Source organism: Poecilia mexicana, unplaced genomic scaffold (genome assembly GCF_051168715.1).
Source record: "Poecilia mexicana isolate PSO_F unplaced genomic scaffold, ASM5116871v1 scaffold_6, whole genome shotgun sequence".
Lineage (NCBI taxonomy): Eukaryota > Metazoa > Chordata > Actinopteri > Cyprinodontiformes > Poeciliidae > Poecilia > Poecilia mexicana.
Genome location: NW_028263375.1, coordinates 33,670,410 through 33,695,600, shown reverse-complemented (window position 1 = coordinate 33,695,600; position 25,191 = coordinate 33,670,410). Strand labels below are relative to the sequence as shown.

Sequence of the window (25,191 nt, the reverse complement as noted above, 5' to 3'; positions counted from 1 at the left end):
GATAGACCAGAGATAGATCAGTAATAGACCAGAGATAGACCAGTAATGCACTAGCGATAGACCAGTGATAGACCAGTTGTAGACTAGTAATAAACTAGTCTATTCATGACTGGAGTCAGCGTTACAGGGATGAAGACCTTCACAACTTGAACATAAGGTAGACTTTAAACCAATCTAGTAATTTTACAGGTAGATGCTATCTGACATTGTTTTACAGTTCTGCAGTGTTTCTTGTCTGATTTTTAATGTTTGTAAGGATTTCACTGCTTGTGTGTGAGCTACTCTTCTGACTCAGCTACACTGACTGTATTTAAAGTACTGACTGTGGCTTTGCCTCTCTGTACTCTTCAGTCTCCGAGTCTTCATCTTCAGAGTAGATCCCAGAGTCTCGGCCCCCTCTGAGCAGGCCCCTGGCAGCCAGCAGACCTGCAGCGTTACCGTATCCAGTGTACTTGATGAACCTTGAAACTGGACACAGAAATATCAAAATTAAAATGGTTGTTTCCCATGATGAACGAGAAGGTGTTAGTACTGACTTAAGCTAGAAACAAACCACATTACCTGTTTGCCCAATTTTCCCAGATTCCCAATAGAATTCTAAAAATATCTTCTATTACTTCCACCTACTGGAATGTTTGTTCCTTCAACCTGCATTAAACTCATACATTAAACTCTTGAGAGTTGGCTTTAGCTGGTCTGAAAGATCCTGTAGTCTTTGATCTTCAAGCAGTTAATGTGATCTTTAGTCTTTCAATTGGTGCGTTCTGGTTCTGATTTGTCTTTGTGTGTCTTGGTTTCTAAATTAGTAGTAGTAGTAGATTCGCTGCTCCTTCACATTGAGAGGAGCCAGTTGAGGTGGCTTGGGCATCTAGTCAGGATGCCTCCTGGACCCCTCCCTGGTGAGGTGGTCCAGGCACGTCCCACCGGGAGGAGACCCCGGGGAAGACCCAGGACACTGTGGAGGGATTTTGTTTCTCGTCTGGCCTGGGAAAGCCTTGCGATTCCCCCAGAGGAGCTGGCAGAAGTGGCTGGGGAGAGGGAAGTCTGGGCCTCCCTTCTGAAGCTGCTAACCCCGCGACCCGATCCCGGATAAGCGGAAGAAAATGGATGGATGGGTTTCTAAATTGAACTCATTTTGCTTAGCTTCACAAGTTCTTCTGCAAAACCTGCAGGTTCATGTCAGCCTTGGTAATCTTTGTTGTGTACCACTGTTTAACGTCAGCTTTTGTTAACCATTAGACATGAGTTATATATTTTTGCATTGCTATAAATCATTGCAGCCAATGGATATTTCTCTCACCACTTTCTTTGCAGAGCACAAAGAGGAATTCAGCAGCGCAGTCTTTGACATCGGTGTCGATGTGAGTCATGAGACGGACTAATTTGTTCCTGAGAGCACTGCCGATTTCTGGCCTGTTTTTCACATCGCGAAGTGGGGGCAGCACCTTAACAAAGCAAAAGCAGAAGACAGTTCTGAAGCCATCGGCAGCAAACATGCTCATCTATCAGCTTTGTGGCTCCGCTCCATACAGACTTTTGACCTGAGGAATTTCCTGGTCTCTCGGTGGATGCGGGAACTCTCAGTCAGTAAGTTTAGAGATGGGAGAAGAGTCTCTTTCAGCTTATGGCCCTGGTAAAATGACAAATATTTATCTATTAATCAGCTGTCAGTCTGACTTGTAACAGAAGTATATGTAACAGAAATGATCTACAGTCAACGTGGTTTCATGTAATCATAAAAAATTGTACTACTTATCCCTTGAGTATTCTAAGGCTTCTAAGGCTTAATTACACAGCAGAAGCTCAGTTCCACCAGGTGTTTGCTAATTGCTGCTGCTGCTAGTCTAAAAGAAATGAATGAGGAAGGTGTGAGCAAAGTTCTACCTTGTGCACCCTGAATGGTTGCCATGGGAGATTAACGGATTTTTCAAACATGCAAAAAAGAATCAAAACAACACTCCAGGTATGTGCTTGTGACGGGGTTCTCTTATGCTTGGACAAACAAAAAATGACTGCCCAAGGCCAGAGATCCTTTAGTGAAATTTATTCAATTCTTCAAGTGAGCAAAAAGGTGGCAGGTGAAGAATATATATACAGGGACGTCCAGGCAGGTTAAAACAAACAGCAAGTACCTTCAAGAAAAGAGTCCATCACCTTCACTGTGATATGGCAGGAGTCTAGCCACAGACTGCCTCCCTGTGGCAGAGCCCTGCTTTTAAAGCCACAGGCTCCGCCCACAGAAAGACCAATCAAGCAAACAAAACAATTAAACAATTACTTCTAACTCAAATGAACTCTTAAAGGATACAAAACAAATCATAATAATAAGGAAAATAAATAAACTTGTAATCAAAAATACAATAATCAATTTAATAGAGAACACTCTGTATGTTCCGATGACGTCATCACCTGACTCCTGGCGCGCCACAACTGGAAATAACCCTGTTTGAAAACAAAAACTGGGAAAGTGTTTGGAAATGAAAACAAGTTAGGATGGATGCAAACTGAAGCAGGAACACCGCGTGTGCACCCACGATGAGCCGCATCAGTTTAACAGAAGTAAGTAAGCGATTGTGAGTATGTATGTGCGCATATTAACACGGACTCCTAATTAAGTCCCGGCTCGTGACGGCTCCTCCGTCACAGTGCTTTATGAGGGAATAGCATTATAAAGCTGAAAAAGTTGATTTTACATAATACCCCCCTTTAAAGCCTGCACAGCATTAATGTTCTTATTTTGTAAATGTGTTCTTCCAGTACAATCCTTTTATCTTATTTAAATATATTTTTCATCTTTGTTGCTGCTGTGACATCTGAATTTCCCCAAAGTAGAGCAATAAAGGATATTTCTCTTCTTCCTATTCTATCTAGACTCAGTGAGTGTTGGGTTCCTGGGTGTTTTTTTGTTGTTGGGGTTGCTGTTTCTCCGTCCATCCTTCAGGGGGCGCCTGGCGGTTATTCCTGAAGGGTGTGGGCCAGCTGATGCGAATCACCTGCTCTGCATGATCTCATCTAGAGGGGTATAAGAAGAGGAGGCAGCCTACACACCAGTGTCAGAGTATTTTTGCCAGTTTTGGTATTACAGGCCACCTGAATTCTTCCAGTGATCGCTCTTTGTGAACTCCTAGTGATTTTGTTTTTTGTGCCTCCACAGGGACTCTCCTTGTAGAAGCTGTGAAACCCTTTTGTAGAGTTCCAGCGCAGAACCTCTCCTCCTACAACCTTTCCTCTCCTTGTGACACCGGTGGAATATACCCACCAGATGCCCAAGTCCCTGTTCCCCACCATTGTGACCAGATCTCCACGCAGGCTGCCCTCCTCTCTCCTGCCGTCAAGAAACTTGACCTGACCTCGTCCGCCCTCCAGTGCTGCCCCCGCCGCCTTTAAGCTTAGCAGCAACACCCAACTTAAAGATATCCGGCCAGAAACCATCAGATTCCCCTCAGTCCAGATTATCTCAGCTAAAAGTAAGAATGTTCAGTTTTTCCCCTGCAGTTTGCTATTCCCTCCGGTCATTGAACTCACCATACTCTCTCACCTTCTAGTTCCAACCCAGAAGCACCGATTCCACTCCGGACCAGTTTCTTCCCCTTTTTTTCTGACTGTGGTTTTTTTTTCTGCAATAAATATCATTTTACCAGGGCCGTGCAGAGACTACTGAAAGGGCAGGTGCTCAACAACAAAAAAAGGGCACATCTAACCGCATTGTAGGACAGAATATTAACAAAGCCTCTCAGCTTTCAGAGTTTAATAAACAATGACAAATTACAAAATTGTGAGATATACAAAGCTAAGGAAAATCTCTATATAGAGCATAACACATATGTAAGATATTTTATTAGTAATTTCTTTCTGCAGGTCTATTTTGTTATAGGAAAGTATTGCAATATTCAAACCCGCAATTTAGCAAGATATGTAAATCAGAGCTAGACCACCAGACATATTTTGTCTTTACAGAATTACACTATTAAAAATATAAACAAGGGCACAATGCAACATTTTAGTGGACTGTAATCTATAAAAAAGAGCTGCCTGTTTCCTACTGCAGTGGAGATGAAGATGGTCCATTCAGGAAAGCAGAGCTGCATCAAACTTTAACGTGGAACTGCAGAAAAAAAACAAAAGCAAAATGTGAATTGTTAATGCATGTCACCATGAGAAAAGCCTACTGAGTTTTGCTTAAATTTTCTTTTTTAATTTAAATCACACATTTTTGACTCATGAAGTTAACTTTCTTTTTTGCAAAACAAACTTATTTGTGCATGTCAGAAATCTTTTCTTGCTATTCTAAGTTTTTGTTTGTGACTCAAAGTTTTGCTTGTGATTCTCACATGACGTCATAGGCAGGGCCCAAAATCACAACAAAAGATGTATGATGTGTGCAAATAAATGTTTATGTTTGGTAAAAATGAGTTATTTAATTAACAAAAAGTCTTTTAAACAACGTTTTTTAAAGGAATCATTGCAATTCCAAAAGTTTTGATTACAATTTTATTTTACTTAACTGAGGTTAGTTTTTTTTGTTTTTTTTTCCATTGAATAATTGGGAAACAAATTTAACTTTATACTCTGTGAATCAGACCCTAAACTTAAAGTCTGGGTTGAGTTTTCTCCCCTTCATTAATGACACACATTATATCTATCATGGTAATTCAGGGTGTGTTATTTTAAATTCTAAACGAATATCTTTGTTGGTTTTTTATGTAAGTGCTATTCTCCTTCAAGATACATTTACCTAACGCCAGAATAAATGCAATGTACATTATGCAGCAAAGGAAATTAGACGATCGAACATATATTCATTATGGAGATGATCGGTTTTGGACGGGCGATGTGCCTCGTACACGGGGAAGAAGCTTTTTTGTTATCTTGTTTTGCTAACAAAGTCGTTAGCTAATAGCACAACAACAACAACAACAACAGCCTAATGTCTGTATGATAAAAATACTGAATCGATAGATAAGAACAGTTTTTCCTCACCTGGCTGTCTCCTCCCCTCAGTAGTTCTTCAGAGAAAGGCGGACGCAGAGGCCTGTCAGTGTCTGCTGTATTTCATTACCTCTCTGCTTAAACCGCTGAAGCAGAAACGATACTTCAACGGTTTCCGTCATCTGACAAGCAGCAAGTCTACTCCACTTTATTCACCAAAAACTTTTTTTTTTTTTTTTTAATTCACCAAAAACTGATCTGTAATCTGGAATGTTCGTTGAGCATAGACATCAATACTATGACGTTGAGCTCCAGTAAGCCGCCTTTTCTCACTGCCCGAGAGGTAACTGCGTCATGCGTCACGGGCAAAAGGTCAAAGGTAACAAGGTGACCGGAGGGCTTAGTATGTTGTACAAAAAAGAAACAAAAAAAGCAAATAATTTTAGTACATGTTTTTATGTGTCAGAAGAGGGCTTAGGAAATAATAATAGCAAAAATAAATAAATAAATAAAAATGAATTTGACTAAAAGGGCACTTGGGGGCAAGGAGCAAAAAGGGCAGGTGCTCAAGCACCCCCAGCTCCCCCTTCTGCACGTGCCTGCATTTTACTGATTTCCCTTGTACCGTGGGTGTTCTTGCATGTGGGTCAAACGATTAAAACCCGACATGACGGTGAGTGAGTATACCTAAATTTGATTGGTGATTCAAATCTCAAGTTAGGGCAGCAGTATAATCATGGTTTTAAAATAATGACAAAGCTCACAAATTTGAAATATCTTGAAATACATTTCAAGATCGAACCATATTCTGTCATGTTTAAAACTTTGCTTTTTTCCATCACTACACAAATTATCTTCAAATTTCTAAAGCTTTCCAAGCAACGTGGAAAAATCCACCCTGGTAAAGCAAGCAGAACATACCAGATGGCAACTGTGAAAGCTCCTTGTTTAGGTGACTTATTGAGAGTGTGAAGGCTGTTCAGAAAAAGCCCATTACTATCATGCATTAGAGCAGAGGTTCCCAAACTGTGGGGCGCGCCCGCAGTGTCATTGCAGGGGGGGCGCGGGAAGCCGTCTGGATGAAAAAAGAAAAAAAAACATGAACACTGTATGCGCTGGGTTTTTACCTTAGAATGACCAAACTCTCTGTTATTCCTATGTCAATTTGATATAGTAGAGGCTTCCACACTTCCCATATCTGTGTCCTCTGTCACTTTTATCAGCAGTTAAAACTGTTTAATCCGTTGTTAACATGTTGTAACCTGTTTTTCCGAGCCACCTTTAAACGCAACATGAGCACTGCGACCATAGACATAATATAATATAATTATAATATAATTATATTATGTCTATGGCTACGACGCTCACGCTGGGTTTCCACCTGTGAAGGAGACCTGCTGCTGCTGTGCGGAGCTACGAAGGTTTGTGTTAGAATCACGGCAGCAAACCAGCAAAACGCAAAGAACTTTTCACAGTTTTTCCTTCCAAACTAACCGACTGAGTTGAGTAAAGCTGTTGGATGCAGGTAATGTTAGCTAAAAGATGACTAGCTAATATCAATACAGAACCTTAAGCTTAACAAGGACCTTTTAGGCTACCGATGTTGGTGTCTATTTTCAGCTACGTACATTCATTTTGCCCCCAAAAAAGTCGATGCCCCCCCATCCCCCTCCCGTCACACGCGTTGTTTCAACCAGACAGCCATTTGTAATCCATAGGGGGGGCGCAGAAAAAGTTTGGGAACCACTGCATTAGAGCATCCTGGAGCATTCAGATTGATTATCCAGTGGTTGAGGAAAGGTAATCCAACAAAATTGCTTACTTCTGTTGTTGAAGCAGCTTCCCTTTGTGAAACCATATGATCTGAAATGAATAAGTATTCATATCGATGGTTGCCTTTCTTTGAGCTAACTTGGACAAGCTTTTGTTTTAATCAGTCCTTTGAAACAATTGTACTACAGGCTAAGAGAGAACTTCTATATCTACAGAGTTATCCTACACGATCAAGTTTTTTCTCCATGAATTCCAGCAGCATGTTCACAGCATCCATGTTGACCCCCATGTACTCGATGGAGCCATGTTCCACCTTGGGCAATAACAGTACATCCAAACAAGGCAGCGGCAGATTCCCCAGTAAATTCACAGTATGGCTGAAAATACAAGGAGAAATGCTTTAAGAGGTTGGCCTCAAAGGGAAGCCATGTGTATATAAATGAAGTGAAGAGTGTATTATCAAACCTGTGGAACTCCTCAGTCCGCTCTTCTCCGTCTGCTCGGCTCATCAAACAGTGTCTCAAGAGAGCGCCCAAGTATCTGTACTCTACTGCCTCTTCCTTCTCACACACACATACAGACACACACACACAACGAGTTTTCAGAAGAGTGCGCTCATCTCATTAGGTTCAGTGTTTCTGTAGCAACAGAAGGCTGCTCTCTGGCAGCCCAAGTTTAACACAAAGCAACTTGACAATGTGAATCAATGGAATAGATGCTCTCCTGATAGCCATCATTTCCTTTTCTGTCCAGTAACTCATCAGAGAAGCGACGACAAACAGGAGGAACAATAAGGCTGAGACGCATCCTAACTTCTCTAGTGATCAAACTGACCAATTAACAGCAAACTGAAATGCCACATGAAAAGTTTCTTCTTACCTCATCGACCTTGCGTCGGTTTGTGTCAAATGTGATATTGAAAAGTATTTTCAGTATTTCAATAGCCAACTCTGTCTGCTGCCTGCTCAGTTGGGGAAGTTCCTCAGGTGGAAAACCTTCATATCCCATTCTGGCTGTCACCAGGGGATCTGGCCAACACAGACAGAGGGTGGCTTCCAACTGGCTTCCTAGGACAAGCAAAGGACAGCAAGTGATCTCTTCATCAACTGTTTCATTACAAATTATTCTCAGCAGTACAGTCATGGATGAAAGTATTGTCAGTCACACAAATAAGTCTCATGGTTTCAGGATAAGTAGATATTTTATTTTATTTTTGATTTGAAACATTTTTACAGATTTCCTGAGACTTTTATTAGTGAACATACTCAACATCAACATCTGAGTTTAATTTTGAGGGATCATGAGCCATTCTTGTCTTCTCTGTTTATGGAGTTGATCCTAGTTTGTTATCTTCTGCTTTTTGACAAGTGAGAATAGGTTCATAGTGAGGTTAATATCTGGAGAATTTCATGACCATAGGGACAAAGATTTTATGTTTAGATCTTGCTTCTGTGACACCTAAATTTCCCCATTCGACATACTGGAAAATACAGTCTGGCATCAAATTGTGCTTGCACTCCTGGAAGAAGTTTCTCTTGGAGGTCATCTTGATCTCACTCTTCATAAATGGCAGTGTTCTTGCAGGAATTGTGACTAATCTCACTAAGTTGAGAAGCTATATAACCTAAAACATGAACTGACTTGAGACAAAAATCTTTTCTTCTCAAGATCAGTGATGTTTCAGATGTCCTCAACAACAGGAAGCAGAATTCATCTGTGAGGACAATGTAGGATGGACATCCTTCTTCTTGTGTCTATTGTACTTGGCATCATATTTGTCAGTTCTTTGTGTTTTTGTCCTAAGGCATCATATTTTATGATGCCTTAGGACAAAAGTTTTTATCTCCCTGTGCTTCTAAAAAAATCTCAGCATTTGCGCTTGTGGCAACATGACTCTGTTCTATGTACTCCTTAGTCCAGTAAATGTCTTTGCTGCAGCTGAACCTCCTGCAGTTGTTGAGGATATAGGAATTTGCTCTTTTCATCTGCAATATTCTTGGCAGTATTTCCTTCATGTGACATTTAATGTATACTGATGAAGACTGAACACTTTTCTGTGGAGGTAACCATTTCTAATACAAACAGATCTACTGCTCTTTATTTACATAATCAGTCAGCTTCCAAATATGCTCTCAATATGACTATATTTGAATAAAGTCAGCTGGTTGTTTTTTGTCAGGGTAAACTTTTAAACCCTGTAAGATGAAGTGATTTAATATGAGTCTGCTCAATAATCCAACAACATTAGCACAAAAACTTCTACCAATGTATTCAATGTCTCTCCTCTGTAAATGTCCAAACCATCTCAATCTGGTTTCTTGGACTTTATCTCCTACACATCTGTTATGAGCTGTTCCTCTGATGTATTAATTTCTGATTTCATCCATCCCTGTCACTCCCAAAGAGAACCTCAACATCTTCATCTCTACTACCTCCAGCTCTACCTGCCTCTTTGTCATTGCCACTGTCTCTAAATTGAACAGCGTTGCTGGTCTCACTACCATCTTGTACACCTTTTCCTTCATTCTTGCTGATACTCTTTTATCACACATCACACCTAACAAAAACTGAAACCATAAAGCTTGCAAAAAACAATATTTCATAATAGATCAAATCGCATTACTTCATCTTTCACCTCACCTTTATACAGTGTTAGGGGGTCACAAATAGGGGATTTAAAAGGCACGCCACTCTTAAAGAATTATCTTGTTCAAGTACAATTTCCTTAATTATACTGAAACTGGAACTCATCTCCTGAAACCTTTGAAACTGATGTAGGTAATGGTACAAAAATAGGAGTTTGAATGAGAGGATAAAAATACACTTGTTTTCCAAAGCAGTTACCTAGGAGTTTGATTCCATGGAGCTCCTGGGCCAGCTGTGCCCTGACATCCACCCTCAGGGCAGTCAGCAGGAAGGTCAGTCGCAGGTCAAAGAAACGGACCTGGGCAGAAAAACACAACTCACTAAACTTGTTTTCTTCTTAGTATAGAGCTGGTTGTGAAACTGGAAAAACGCTTAAGTCATGTCAAGTTTTCATATGAGACATTGTAGAAACAAGGCAGTTTAAAGGGTTTTACAGCATGACAACATAATACAGTAATTATGAAACAACAAATGAACATTACATTTTGTCAAATGACATAATCAAAATCTTGAATAATCATCATCGAATATATGTCAAATGTATTAATCAATGTTCAATTTATTATCAATCAAAAACTACAAGCCTTGAGTTAAAGGAACTCAGTGTTTTGGCTGTTTTGCAGAGGAGAACCAGAACCAGTCAGGAGTTTACAGGTTTAAAATGATCATATATTATATGACCTAAAAGCTAAATATTTTTGTTCAATACATATTACATTAAAATTGAAGCATGTATGTAATTTACTCCCTTACCTCATGGTTCCAGGTGGGATGATTACATTGCTTCAGTCTCTCTGCTACACCATCAATAAAGTGCAGATCAGCTGCTATGACCTACCATCCATTCAACAAATGATAGTGAGCTTTTACAGGTTAAAATAAATAAAACATCATTAAAAGTGCTGCAGGCTGACCTGTGCTGTCAGACTGTGGAGCAGGATGTTACAGATGGACTTGAGAGCCTCTATAATCACTTCTTGATCAGGGTTTTCTGAAGGAGGGGAGGACTCCTTTACCGTCACACTGGAGTCCTCTGCTGCCTCTTTTCCATCCTTCTCCACAACAACCTCTTCCAGAAAAAAATAGGTCATAGGTACAGAAAAGGTACCACAAAAACATAAAAACATAATTAACTTCAGTTCTTTATCAGACTGTCACAGTTTTGTTCTTTTTAAAATTTTCAATCACAAAAAAAAATTTAATTTGTAGTGACTGAAGAATCACTAAAAACTAATAGTGATTTTTTTTAATAAAAATAAATCATGTCCATGAAAACCTTACTTGTTCAGTTACCACAAGTGAATAATCCCAGAGTTTCTTTAATGATATACCAATCTTTTAGTCGTTTATGTTTTTGTGGTTACGTGGACAGAATGCATGTTCCTTACAAAACTCCTACTTACACCATTTCCTTGGTCACGTCTCAATTAGAACACAGGCAAATAAGATGTGCTTATAGAAACATTATATTTATTTAAGATAATGTGAAGCTTCTTTAATGGTTTAGTCAACTACCCACAATATTCATTGTCAGTCTTTGCCTTAAGGCTGAAGCAGAGGACTTCAAGAATCTGGGTGTCTTGTTCATAAGTGACGGTGGGATGGAGCAGGAGAAGGATAGATGGATTGTGGCTTTGTCTGCAGTAATGCATGTGCTGCTCCAGTCTGTTGGAGTGAAGAAAGTGTTGTGACTTTTTTACACTTATGTTGTTCAGTATATTTGCATGATAAGTGACTGATTACAATTATATGTTAAGCATAATTTACATGATGATTATTATTATTATATTGAATATGATTGTATACAATTACAAAGGCGAAGTGAAATATATTTCAGTGTAAGACATGATTTATTTGAATAGAGGAAGTCTTTTATTTTGAAGAATGCTTAAGGATCTGTTACTGTTTAGTCACTATCTTGCTTTGTTGATTTATTTGCTTGGTTACGAGCAGTTGTTGTTGCTGTTGTTCTGTTTTTATCGGCTGAAGCCCTTTTTTTCCTCTTCAATAAATACTGAACAAAAGGGTTCAGTAAAGGAAATACGAGCCTCCGTCTTGTTTGAGAAGAAGCTTTACTCCGCTACAGAAAGAGCTGAGCCAAAAAGCTATGAAAAAAAAAAGATTGTGACCAAAACAAAGGAAGGAGAAAAAGCCTTTTTCAAATCCCCACCCGGGGTCTTTCTGCATGGAGTTTGCATGTTCTCCCTGTGCATTTGTGGGTTCTCTGGCTTCCTTCCATGGTCAGGTTCACTTATCTCCCTAATTCTCATTATGTGTGAGTGTGTGAATGTCCTTGGGATAAACTGGTGACCTGTCCAGGGTGACCCCACCTATCGCCTGTTTACCACTCGAGATAGGCACCAGCACCCCTTGAACCCTCCTAAGCGTGTAAGATGATGGATGGATGGAGGTATTATTCTGGTTTGCTGAAACACAAGGGAGACAATTACCACTAAATAACAATAGTTACCTTTGCTCTCCTCCAATAGGCCTTGGGAAGGTGCAGCAAGATGGGCAATACCAGAATAGTGGGCAAGTGTGAGCATAGCTGAGCGGCTGATGAATGGATCCAAACATTCTTTGTCTCTGGTCAAGATTCGAACCGTCTCTAGACATGCCAGCAGACAGGATGGTTGCAACTCCTTGCTGAGGAAACTGAGCACCAGCTCACCCAGACGCTGTTTCACAGACACAGTTAATAAAATTTGATGTTAGGAGCAATAATTGGCCACAGAGATTTCATTCTTGTAGGTCAAAAGAAAAAATGGAAATGTAATCCTCATTGCAATGTAAACATTAAAAAAAAGAAAAAAACAAAGTTAAACAAAATGCTGCAGTACTGTGAAAAAGTAATTAGCTGTCATGTTACTACACATTGATTCAAGTTTTCACTTTTTAAATCACACTAATCACATGCTAAGCAATATGAAGAAAAATATAATCAATATTTTTTCTTATATTTAAAATCTAGTTCTGTTCTAATATTAATAAAAAAAAAAACAATTAAAGCAGCAGCATGTAACTTTTATGAAAAATATGTGAAAAACAATCAATAAGAGCCAGGAGGAATGCCTTAGCACTGTCAATCAACCTCACGTAAGCGCTGCTCAATATGCTAATGGCAGAGAAACAACTTATCATTCCAAGAAAAGTATTTATCTGCTGTCATCAGTGCCATGTTAACTAGCGTGAGTATTCTTGGCAGGTACCATTGTGGTGAACCAGCTGTAGCGTAGCAAAGAGAAAGGGCCAAGGTTGGGAGCAGCACATACACTATCTTGACTGACAGTGCTAAGACACTCCTCCTGGCTCTAATTGGTTGTGTATATCTGCAGAGCACTGGGAGCACTGGTAGGAGGCACAGGAGTCAGATTTTTCCATGGATTATCGGTCTCATACCAAACTGATAGGGGCAGTTTAAACAAATATGTAAAACAATAGATGATGCAATGAGTTCAATTTCACTAGTCACACCTAGGCGTGATTATTGTCACACCTATAGGATCAATAAGTAACTCAACGAGAACCTGTCTGACAAACTGGAGTAGGACAAAATATCTCAAAAACCTGCACACGATGCTGCAATCTAAGGAACTCTAAAAACAGTCATGGACATCTATTTAGATGTCATGGACATAAATGAACAGTCCATGACTGTTTTTATCTGTTCTTAGAGTTCCTTAGATTGCAGCATCGTGTGTAGCTTTTTGAGATATTTTGTCCTGATATCAGAGACCCTCAGTGAATATGCTCCAGATAAAGGAAATATTTGGGCATATTGGGAAAAGCAGAATATAAATATTTGCATTTGTGGGAAGATATAAAGGTTGCTATGCACAACAGATTTTTGTCTATTGGTTTGGACAAATGGTCCAAAATTGTATCAATAAGACTTTTTAGCCTGGTACATTTGCAGCCAGTGCATGTTTAAAAAGGTTATTTTCTTTGCACAAACATAGGCTGCTCTGAAAACTAATTGCAAAGTGTTAACAAATGTTAACAGATAGGTGACACTAATTTACTCACAAACTGACTGATTACTACGTAGGTGACTTCTGAAGGCAGTCACCTACGTGACTTATGGACAGTTAGTGTCCATAAGTTTGTAGGTAACTTATGGACACTATCTTTTCTTAATACCTTTTGTTGTTTTGCTTCCTAATTCACCAGCCAAGCAAACAAGAAAGAAAAAAGCGAATAAAGACATAAAGTTGGGTTGTTTTTGTAGGTTACGTCCAGAAAACTTTGAATCCATGTTGGACTTTTTTAAACCGAAAAGCAAATAAATATGGAATCTAAATTGGAAATCTTACAAGTACCTTTCTCTCCTGTTCCTCTTCTCTGTTGAATGTGAAGCACTGGCTCATCTGCAAAAAAGAAATAGAGCTGAAGGCACAGGACAATTAACCATTGCTGAAGGAAGATGGTAAATAGAAATCGATAATTTATTAGAAACAAAGTCTCCAGTACCACTTGAGCCTTAAATATTATTTTAATATTTGCCTCATGTTTCATATATCATGTTTTTCTTTTTCTTTATTGGCTTCATGAAACAATAATGATGCTGCACTGATTTCATTTCAAATCTTCTTTTCCTTGTACAATTATAAAATAAAAACAAACAAAACAAAAATCATATCTGGGGCTCCTCAGAGCTCCACTGTTCTTCATACAGAATGTCCAACCATCTATAGCTCAGGTTACAGAGAATTACATTATATTTATCTGTACTTATATATTGTCTCATAATATACTGTGAGACAGTATATAATGAGATTTGAAATGTATTTTATGGAATTCTTTTTCTTAAACTAATGTAAGCTTTACAAGTATTGTCTTACAATAAAGTGGTTTAAATTGCCTGCTATCAATGGTGCTATTAGAAAATGCAATTTGAAGGAAACAGAAGAAAAACTGAACCTAACACACAGTTTAACTAATTTGACAGAAGTTTCTTCATCTTTAAGCCCTTCAAACCTAAGAGCTCATTATTGGAGTGGGATTTGGCTTGGCTGTGTGACTCTATTTGTGTAACTGTGAGTCTAATCCATTTGCTGTCAAGATCAACTCCCACACAGACGTTGGCTTATAGAACAGCACCAAATAGCTCTCCTGGCTGATCAGCTGCACAGATCCAGTGGAGTGTGCACCAACTTTGAAACTATCGATTTAGTCCAACAGGTAAAATATACTGTATCCATGTAACCCACAGCAACTAAAACTCTGCTTACTTTTGACTTTAAAGAGAACATCTGCTTAGTTGGGAGTCTGTGATTATTTGTCTCGATTAAAACGCAGGCAGAAGAAGCAGAGCTTCCAGACACTGCTGAACAGATATGAAGACATGACTAATAGGCAGCACAGTTGTTAGCATTGCTGCTCTGCAACAAAAAGGTCTTGGTTCAAATCTCAGCATGGGCTCTTTTTGCATGAAGTTTTCACATTCTCTCTAACAGGCTTAGAGTGTTATTGGCCACTTTAAATTGCCCTCAGTTGAGTTGTGTGTGCATTACTCATTGTCCTCTGTGTCTCTGAGTTGCACTGTGATAAACTGGTGACCTGTCTGAGGGGCATCCCACCTCTTGCTCAAAGGCTGAGGAAGAGAGAGAGGGATTAGCAACAACCCCCTGCGCCCCAACCCTCCAAACCTGAAAACATCTGAAGTGGGTGGGAAATGGATACATGGATCTCTTTAGAGCAGTGTTTTTCAACCACTGTGCCACGGCACACTAGTGTACCGTGAGTAATCATAAGGTGTGCCGTGGAAATTATTCAATTTCACCTACCGTATTTTCCAGACTATAAGCTGCTACTTTTTTCCTACACTTTGAACATGCAGCTTTTCTGTGGATTTTTCTTCAACCACCAGGGGGCTCTTTAGCAGGAAGTGAATCATTGGAAGTCAAAATTGGAAATCAAAGAAGAATGCGCTTTTTTGTGTGTTTATTTGATTCCTATTCAAGACACTTTGATAAGAATGACTATATATGTAATCAATCAATCAAATCAATCAAATTTTATTTGTATAGCACATTTCAGCAGCAAGGCATTTCAAAGTGCTTTACATAATTTTAAACAATGAGAAAGAAAAAGAAAGTAATAAAAAGATAAAAAGAAAAGATAAAATCACAGCCTAACAGGACAAGGCCTCCAGCCTTGCAGCACCAGGCTCCGTCCGCCTGTTTCGCGAAAATTTTGCGCTAGGACTTTCGCTGTCCTACGCGGATTTTGTACATTAATTGGTTACCTGTTAGTCTAGAATTTACAGGGTTAAACAGTGAGAAAGAAAAAGAAAGTAATAAAAAGATAAAAAGAAAAGATAAAATCACAGCCTAACAGGACAAGGCCTCCAGCCTTGCAGCACCAGGCTCCGTCCGCCTGTTTCGCGAAAATTTTGCGCTAGGACTTTCGCTGTCCTACGCGGATTTTGTGCATTAATTGGTTACCTGTTAGTCTAGAATTTACAGGGTTTTATATACGCGCAATGACTCCCAGTCACTCGCAAATACATTGAAGGCATCAATTGCCATAAGCAACTGTAAACAGGTGGGTTTTAAGTTGAGATTTAAAGGCACCCAGTGTTTCAGCTGTTTTACAGTTTTCTGGAAGTTTGTTCCAAATCCGTGGTGCATAGAAACTGAATGCTGCTTCTCCTCGTTTGGTTCTGGTTCTGGGGATGCAGAGCAGACCAGAACCAGAAGATCTAAGGTGTCTAGACGGTTGGTACAGCAATAACAGATCTTTAATGTATTGTGGTGCTAAACCGTTCAGTGATTTATAAACTAACAACAGTATTTTAAAGTCTATTCTTTGAGCTACAGGGAGCCAGTGTAGGGACTTTAGAACTGGTGTTATGTGCTCTATCTTCCTGGTTCTAGTGAGAACGCGAGCAGCAGCGTTCTGGATCAGCTGCAGCTGTTTGATTGATTTATTAGTCAGACCTGTGAAGATGCTGTTGCAGTAATCAATACGGCTAAAGATAAACGCATGGATGAGTTTCTCTAGATCCTGCTGAGACATTAGTCCTCTAATCCTGGAGATGTTCTTCAGGTGATAGAAGGCCGACTTTGTGACTGTCTTTATGTGGCTCTGAAGGTTCAGGTCAGAGTCCATCACTACTCCCAGGTTTCGGGCCTGATCCCTGGTTTTCAGTTGTAATAACTGAAGCTGAGCATTGACTCTAGTTCGCTCCTCTTTAGGTCCAAAGATAATAACTTCAGTTTTGTTTCTGTTCAGCTGGAGAAAGTTTTGGCACATCCACACATTTATCTGATCTAAGCATCTGTTCAGTGATTGGATGGGTTCAGAGTCACCTGGTGACATCGTGATGTAGAGCTGTGTATCATCCGCGTAGTTATGGTAGCTAATCTTATTTCCTGCTATAACCTGAGCCAGCGGGAGCATATAAATATTGAAAAGAAGGGGTCCTAGGATTGAGCCTTGGGGTACCCCACATGTGACCTTTGACCTCTCTGATGAGAAGTTTCCGATTGAAACAAAGAAATTCCTGTTCTTTATGTAAGATTCAAACCAGTTGAGCACTGGACCAGAGAGTCCGACCCAACTCTCCAGTCGATTCAGTAAAATGTCATGGTCAACAGTGTCGAAAGCTGCACTGAGGTCCAACAGAACCAGCACTGTGGTTCTCCCACAGTCTGTGTTTATATGGATGTCATTGAACACTTTTACAAGGGCCGTCTCCGTGCTGTGGTGAGCACGAAAACCAGACTGGAAGGAGTCAAAGCGATTCATTATTGTTAAGAAGTTATTTAATTGTTTAAAAACTGCTTTTTCAATAACTTTGCTGATGAATGGGAGGTTGGAGATCGGCCTGTAATTCTGCAGTAGTGATTTGTCTAGATTGTTCTTTTTTATCAGTGGTTTGATAACTGCTGTTTTCAAAGTCTGGGGGAAAACACCTGAAGACAACGATGTGTTTACTATATGGAGCAGATCATTAGCAACGACAGGCAGGACTTTCTTAAAGAAATGTGTGGGTAGGACATCCAGACAGCAGGAACTGGAGCTTAATTGACTTATAATTTCTTCTAGGGTTTTATAATGAAGTAGTTGAAATTGGGTCATTTTTACTGCTTTTGTTTTGTTTGGGCACAGCATTGGTACTGGCTTTGGAGTGGATGTGCAGATTAATCCTCTGATCTTTTGAATTTTCTCTGAAAAGAAACTGGAAAACTTGTTGCAGGCGGCATTAGATTGAAGTTCAGGTGGCAGCATCACAGGAGGATTTGTGAGCCTGTCAACAGTAGCAAATAAAGCTCGGGCGTTGTTAGTGTTTTTGTTTATGACATCTGCAAAGAAAGCCTCTCTTGCAAGTTTTAGTGTTGTGTGATAGTTACGTAGTCTTTCCTTGTAGATGTCATAATAAACGTGTAGTTGAGTTTTACGCCATTTCCGTTCGGCTCTACGGCAGAGTTGTCTTGTAGATTGAACTGTTTGTGCATTTCTCCATGGAGATTTCTTCCTACCAGACACAACCTTCACTTTAATGGGTGCAATGTAATCAATGATATCTGAAAGTTTGCACTGAAAATCATCTACCAACTTATCTACGTTATTATAGTTTAAGGGCGAGGAAGCAGAGTAGATTTGATTAAATGTTTCTGCTGTGTTTTCTGTGAAAGTACGTTTTGTGATAGTAGCTGTTTGTCCAAGTGGGTTAATGGATAAAGAACATTCAAAGATAACAGCAAAGTGGTCCGACAGGGCGACATCAGTTACAGAGACATTGGAAATATTCACACCCTTACTGATAACCAGATCCAGTGTGTGTCCATGAGTGTGTGTTGCTTGTTTGACATGTTGTGTTAAACCAAAACTCTCTAATATATCAAATAGCTTTTTTGCCCCTCGGTCTTGGGGGTTGTCAACATGAATGTTGAAATCACCGACAATTATCAAACAATCGTAGTCAATGCATATGAGAGATAGAAGTTCATTGAAGTCCATAAAGAAATTTTCCTCATATGTTGGGGTTTTGTATAAGGTTAGTATCAAAGTTCTTTTGTGGCCTTTTACCTCAATTCCAAGATACTCAAAAGACATAAAATGACCCAGAGAGATTTTAATACAGTTCATGGTATTTGTAAATATTGAAGCCACGCCTCCTCCTTTTTTATGTTTTCTATTCTCACTTAAAAAATTGTATGTAGGAGGCGCTGATTCAATTAGTATGATTGCTTCATTATTGTCATTCAGCCATGTTTCTGTCAGAAATAAAACATCAATATTATGCTCGGTGATGAAATCATTAATTAATAGAGCTTTAGCACAAAGAGATCTGGTGTTTAAAAGAGCCAGTTTAAGTGACTTGGAGGCTGAAAGTTCTTCAGTCTGAGGTTCCTGTATGCAGGGGATCAGTTTGAGGTTTGAATTAAGACCGCTGCTTTTTGTATTTCTGTTTTTTCTAACTTTTCTTCTAGTGATCCGGACAGGTAATGTCCTGCTATGAAATGTCGGGGGGCCAGACACATTCTGGTGGAAGACTGTTGTAAAAATAATATCTGGACCCCGGTCTCAGACCTCAGAAACGCAGAGTGCTGGATCCTCAGGGAGGTCAGAGGCAGGTGGCTTAGATGAAGTGAGGTCTGCTATGTTAGCGCTAAGGAGAGTCGTGCCGAGGCGAACCTGTTGATCTATTCCAGCCTGCTGAGAGGAGAAAGAGTCCGTCCGCCTTCCTTTCTGACCCGTGTCCTCCACCAGCATCTTCAGGCGGCTCAGGTGCAGCCCGACTCTCTTTAGTGATTGACTTCCTGGGAGACTTTGTTCTTGTGAGTGAGTAAAGGAGCAGAGAGGAATGGGGGATGGAGGAGGGGAACCGGTCAATCTGTCACCAGTCGATGTTTTATCAGTTTGTATTGGAATAGTTTGTTCTTGATAAGCGGAGGGTTCCATCCTAGTCAGACATCCTTGAGCCAGTTCTTCTGAAGCGATGGTCACATTGCTGTTCTTGTTGATAAAATGAAAAATGTTTGCAGTGAGCAGCCTTATCCCATGTTTGTTAAGATTGCGTCCTCCTCTTCCAAAGAGGTGAAAGCGCTGCCAGTAGATCCAGAGGTTATCAATGAAGGTCACTGAGCTGGCTGAGCAGGTTTTAATCAGCCATTTGTTTATCATGCCCAGCCTGGAATGTTTTTCGTCTCCCCATTGAGGCGATGGAATTGGACCGCTGAGAAATAACTTCATTTTTAATTTTCCCATAGTGTCCAGAAGAATATTAAAGTCCTTTTTTAGAATCTCCGATTTTTGCTTTGCCAGATCGTTAGCTCCAACATGCACAACTAAAGTCTCCATGTTTGGCTGATCAGCGGTTAGAGAGTGCACTTTGCGAGTCAAATCAGATACAGTGTCACCAAGAAAAGAAACCACTCTGGTTTTCTTGGGATTGCAAACATGACTGATTCCATTTACTGTCTCATCTCCAACAATAAGCACTCTTTGCATACCTTTTGCTTTCCCGGTGTTCATTTTGTCCTTCGGAGCTTTGTAGGGTGGATGTGCTGGTCTCGCCTCATTGTTGATGTTTGAAGATGAGTTTTCACTCAGAGGCTCAGGCTGGAGTGCAGAAAATCTGTTTTTCAGTGGAATTCCCACGGAGTCGGAATATTTTGAGGCTTGGGCTGGTCGCTTTGTCCTTGGGAGCGGGGTCGGTGGGGCCGTTTTTGTTCCAGCTGCTTGTTTGCAGTTCTTTGGCGGAGCAGGTGTTGAAGTTGAAGGTGGGTTTCGGCTCAGAGTTGGCCACTCTGTTTCGTCCAGGTGAGGTGTTCTCCCTGTTAGTCGTCTCATGGGATCTGCAGTGTGAGACTTTTGTTTTGGTTTGGCACCCTGAGCGATCCAGGGCGAGCTGGTTGGTGCAGGGTGTACGACCTCACCGCTGATTTGAGGAAGAGTAGTTTCATTTCCACAGGTAGCGTTGATCTCAAAGTTCACCTCCAGCCGTTGAATCTTCGTTTCTAAAAACTGAAGTCGTTGTAGAATACTGTTAATGTCCTTGGGGTCGGACGGGGGCATTTTGCTCTAGCTCAACTTGGAGATGAAGAAAAGTAAGGTAAAAATAAAAGTGAAAAAATATTTCCCAGTCCTTAAGTCTGAAGTAATCCAGTTATTATGTAAAAATTGTGACTGTAAAAATAATTCACAGGCAAAGTTATCAGTAAGGACGGGAGAGAGCAGGATAAGCTGTTCCTCCTTCAGCTGCAAGGACTAAAAAAAAGTAATATAGGCGGCTACAGAGTATCTTTGTTTACATTTTTGGTTGGTGGTGTGCCTCGTGATTTTTTCAATTAAAACAATGTACCTTGGCTCAAAAAAGGCTGAAAAACACTGGTTTAGAGAAAGGTTTTAGAAAACTCTCTCAAAACTATAAAAATCTCACACCTAAAAAAACTTGAAATAAATAACATTAAAACATTTAAATAAGCACCACTCTCATTTTTCAAATAAAGACACTTTGTCTTGAAGTTTAATGCTCTTCTTAACATAAATCTAAATCCTAACGGCTACATAATGAATTATTTCTCAAATGCGTTTCCAACTCTGTAGAACCACAACTGAGTAGGAAATCTGTTCTCACCTTTGAATTACTTTAATCCAAAAACATTTGTAGAATGCATTTTAAATTCTTTAAGAACATATTTTCCAAACTTAAAAGCATAAAGGTGCATCTCAATGAATTAGAATATCATTGAAAAGTTTATTTATTTCGGTAACTCTGAAATAAATAAACTATAATATAAACTAATTCCACATGGACTGGTGTTTTCAAGCCTTTATTCCTGTTAACCATGATTTTTCATTTACAGCTAAGAAAAAAATTTAGGAGATTTAAATATATCAAATTGACAATAAAAAAAAGTACAAAAATGTGGGCTTAAGGAAATGCATGTTTATTACCTTCTTAAAAGTTATTTTTAATGGCCCTTTTAATCTGACAAATAAGCCTCATCTGAACATGTATTCTAATTTACTGAAATGTAATAATACTATACAAATTTGTATGCTGGTTAAATTAATAAGCCATTTTCCCACGGGTTTTTGTCTTCTTTGTGATATGTGCTTTGTTCTTCAAGGACCAAAGTTTAATTAATTTAAATAATAGCACTGACACTGACACTAAAGTTTACATCATGCGCATGGCTTAGAACTCATTTAAGCATCCAGAAAAAAAGGTTTGATTTAAATGTAATTTGGTACACATGCAAAGATATCTATGATTCAACTAGAAAGGATCTGGGATTTCTAAAATAAGGAGCAGAGGGAATGCTCCTTATTCCCTCTGGAATAGGGTTAGGGTTAGGGTTCAGAAAGGAAAACCACAAATCTGGGATTTAACGAGTAGAACACGCTATTGCATGATACTGTTAGGATTCTGAGTTATTTTCAGGTTTATTATTTTGTATTCCTTACTCTCTTTCTTTGATTAGATCAGTCTTGTTTCTGTTCTTAGTTCAGCTCTTCTTAGAGATTCTAGTTTGTTTCTTGTCTCTATTTATTCTAGTTTAATCATGTTTCTTATCTAGTTATTCTTTAGTGCTAGATTTATTTTCCAGTCCCCTGTGTACTCTCTCTCGCCCCCTGTGTCACCACCTCTTTCTCTCTCTCCCCTCATACCTGCAACCTGTTAGCTCATCAGCCCAGGTCTTTTGTTCCCTCATTCATTCTGAAAGTATTTAAAACCTTTTCCTGCTTACATCCCTTGCTGGTTTCTCCTGTTACCTCCTTATTGTTCCTGTTATTTTTGTTCTATTTTGGCTCCATGTATTGCATGTTTTTTCTTTTTCTTCATTTTTTTAAGCAATGCATCTTTTTCCATGCAGGAACAGCTTGTTCCACTAACATCATGTTACTTCTTTAAGCTTCCTCGTGCCAAAAGACCCCACAAATGTGACTTTTGTTAATGCTTCTTATCAAAGTGGGGTAATAACTACCGTAGTAGCATTTACTTGAGTAACTTTTTGCTTAGTATAAGGGTATTTTCTCTAGGCACTTTGAATTGCCTTGTTGCTGAAAATGCACTATGTAAATAAAATTACCTTATCTTATGCTGTAGTTTTTACTTGAGTAATTTTATTATGAAGTACTGCTACTTTCACTTGAGTAAAATTTCTGGGTCATCTACCTTCACTAAATGAAGAACAAACATAATTTAACTAAAAATTCACCAGACACACACCTCCAGTTTTTGTTTCAGAAATTTCATATTGAAAGAAACTGATAAGGAAAAATGTTTTTTTTGTTGTTGTTGTTGTTTGATTTTCCTATTATGTAATTGTGTTATTCATATTAATCATTCTTGTCATAAAATACCAAAATTTACACTTAACTTTACAATTTTGGTCTGGCTGATGAGATTGTTTTAAAATATTAAATGATTGATATTTTTATCATTTACTCAGTACTTGAGTTGCCTTTTTACCACCAAATACTTTTTTTACTCTTGAGTAATTTTTTGGACTTTTTACTTTTACTTCAATAAAAGTAAAATACTTTTTACTTTGACAAATGTAAAAAGTATTCAAGTACTCTATTACTGAGTACAATTTTTGGGTACTCTGCCCATCTCAGCTCCTTATTAACAACTGTGAAACAGTCCTAGGGCCTGTGTCTTACTGCTTGTTAAATAATAGAACAATATATATGAGGACAAGCCCACGAAGGAAGTAAAGGACTGCTGAACAAACTGGTCCTAGAACCTTCTACCTCATGTAAAACAAAATTTAAAAAAGCAGCTGATTACAATCCAAGTTGTGCTAAGTTTATAAAGTTGATTTTATGGGCTGTGGTTTGTTTCCTGCGATTGTCAGAAATTATCATTAGTGGAACTTTCGAAACTAGCTCAGAATTGGGAAAGGAAAGGCAACTGCCCAGTCAAAAAGCCCCAAACTAGCAAGCAAACATTGGAAATGAATAAACCATGATCATCTGAACAGACAGAAAAGCAGACGGTCTGACATACTGCTGGGTGATGCCCTGCTGCCAGCTGTAGTTGTGTTTACCTCTTTATTGAAGCTCTGTAACACCGCCAGCGCCTTGTCTTGCTCTTCCGTCTCCATTTGCTCTATAATAACACGTAAATCCATGACGGTGTTGAGATGGGGAAAACGGCCGCTCGCTGCTTTGTCCTGGTCTCGCCGTCAGAGGAAGATACAGTCTGGCTTGATCTGTGAGGCTGAAGGTTATATTCCACCCTACAGTCTGTCACTGCTGACCAATGACAGAATGATGTCAGTATCCCCGTATCGGATCCCTCAGAGCCGTGCAGAGACGATTATAATAGGATTTGTCCAAGTCAAGTGTTACGTTTAATGTGCCTGGGAAAAAAAACAACCAACATGGCAATTTCAGCAATATTTAAGGTCCACCTTACATAAAAAGATTAATAAATCAAATGTCAATCACTTCACCATATTCATGCGCTATGTTGGTCTTAAATATCAGTCTCTCTTAATTTTCACTAAACATAAAAAATTTCATCAACAAGTAAGTATATTTATTGTTGGACATATTTTGAAAAATACATATATAAACACTAGACATAGAAGGGTCAAATGTTCAAAAATATTCTTTCTACAAAGACTTTTTAAAAGATTTACATTCTTCTTGAACGAATTGTAAAAAGTAGGTTTGTACTTTATGTTACGAAAGTCGTCATTTAGTTGATGCTTACGTGATTATTTACTCAAGCAAACAGATTTTTTTCATAAACACTTCAAGTTACTCAAATACATATCAGTCCTAGTTACTAACCTTGTTCCCTCATGGACTTAAATGAGGTTAATTTCTATCTTTTTTTTCTGTTTTGATGTTAACCTTTTCTGTGTATTGCGGTTAACATTTCCAGGTAGAACTGCGTTCCGTTACCATAGATACGTTCACAAGAAAATTACCAAAATAAAAGCATAAACTCAGCGGTAGTTAATCAACAGAAGTAGCTACTCAGTTCACCTCCGACCAAATTATTTTATGTTTAACATATAAAACACAAATAACTTCTTCAAGATACTTAACCAGGGCAATAATAATCTTAGAAATAAACATAATGGTGTAACTTGTACGGAAGAGGATCAGGGCCACTGAAAAAAAAATCTGGCCTTTCAAAGTCGATATGAGCTCGACGTTCTACTAGAAATTTTATTCACCCGTTGATTTCATTTGGTAAGATTTCTGTCCGCAAACCCTATTTTAATCTTTTTGACAAGACTTTATAATATAATATAATATAATATAATATAATATAATATAATATAATATAATATAATATAATATATAATATTAGCAGTTATATATATATAGATAGATAGATAGATAGATAGATAGATAGATAGATAGATAGATAGATAGATAGATAGATAGATAGATAGATAGATAGATAGATAGATAGATAGATAGATAGATAGATAGATAGATAGATAGATAGATAGATGACTTTAAATTGCTTAAGAAGCCATTTTATATCACTTATTTATTTTATTTACAAGGGGATTTTAACCTAGAAGCTCTGGCGTGCAGTTTGGTTGTAAATTCAAAACAAACCTATGGGCGGAGCCATTATTTATATAAAAACGCACCTGTCCAAATAATGATCATCAAGCATGAAATACGCGCATAATCTATTTTTTTTTTACTTCTGTTTTTTCATTACTTCTGCTATTCAGAAAACAGTAGCTTTACAAACCGATTTTCATGGCCACCGAATCTAAATACTGCGATAAAATGACGCCCGGAAGCAACGAGATTCACGTCCAATGAAAGCTCGGGACCTTCTTTGAGCGATGAGGCATGTGGCCAATCGTGTCGCTGTATTGGTTGACATACTGACAAACGTTG

The 25,191-nt window shown here is 38.8% G+C and overlaps 1 protein-coding gene across 1 annotated transcript in view; it reads right to left on the bottom strand.

Moving 5' to 3' along the window:
• Window positions 1-23,498, bottom strand: part of ric8a (RIC8 guanine nucleotide exchange factor A) — a 29,486-nt gene extending 5,988 nt beyond the window's left edge. Inside the window, exons 1-12 of the mRNA XM_014971970.2 lie at window positions 23,361-23,498; window positions 13,668-13,715; window positions 11,819-12,026; window positions 10,263-10,417; window positions 10,102-10,182; window positions 9,547-9,646; window positions 7,582-7,769; window positions 7,168-7,262; window positions 6,929-7,079; window positions 1,535-1,630; window positions 1,301-1,445; window positions 324-468 (exon numbers count right to left, since the gene is read on the bottom strand). Of these exons, the coding sequence (XP_014827456.2) occupies window positions 324-468; window positions 1,301-1,445; window positions 1,535-1,630; window positions 6,929-7,079; window positions 7,168-7,262; window positions 7,582-7,769; window positions 9,547-9,646; window positions 10,102-10,182; window positions 10,263-10,417; window positions 11,819-12,026; window positions 13,668-13,715; window positions 23,361-23,444 (1,496 nt within the window). The 5' untranslated portion in view covers window positions 23,445-23,498. The remainder of the gene's footprint in view (window positions 1-323; window positions 469-1,300; window positions 1,446-1,534; window positions 1,631-6,928; window positions 7,080-7,167; window positions 7,263-7,581; window positions 7,770-9,546; window positions 9,647-10,101; window positions 10,183-10,262; window positions 10,418-11,818; window positions 12,027-13,667; window positions 13,716-23,360) is intronic.
• Between the last annotated feature and the right edge of the window lie 1,693 nt (window positions 23,499-25,191).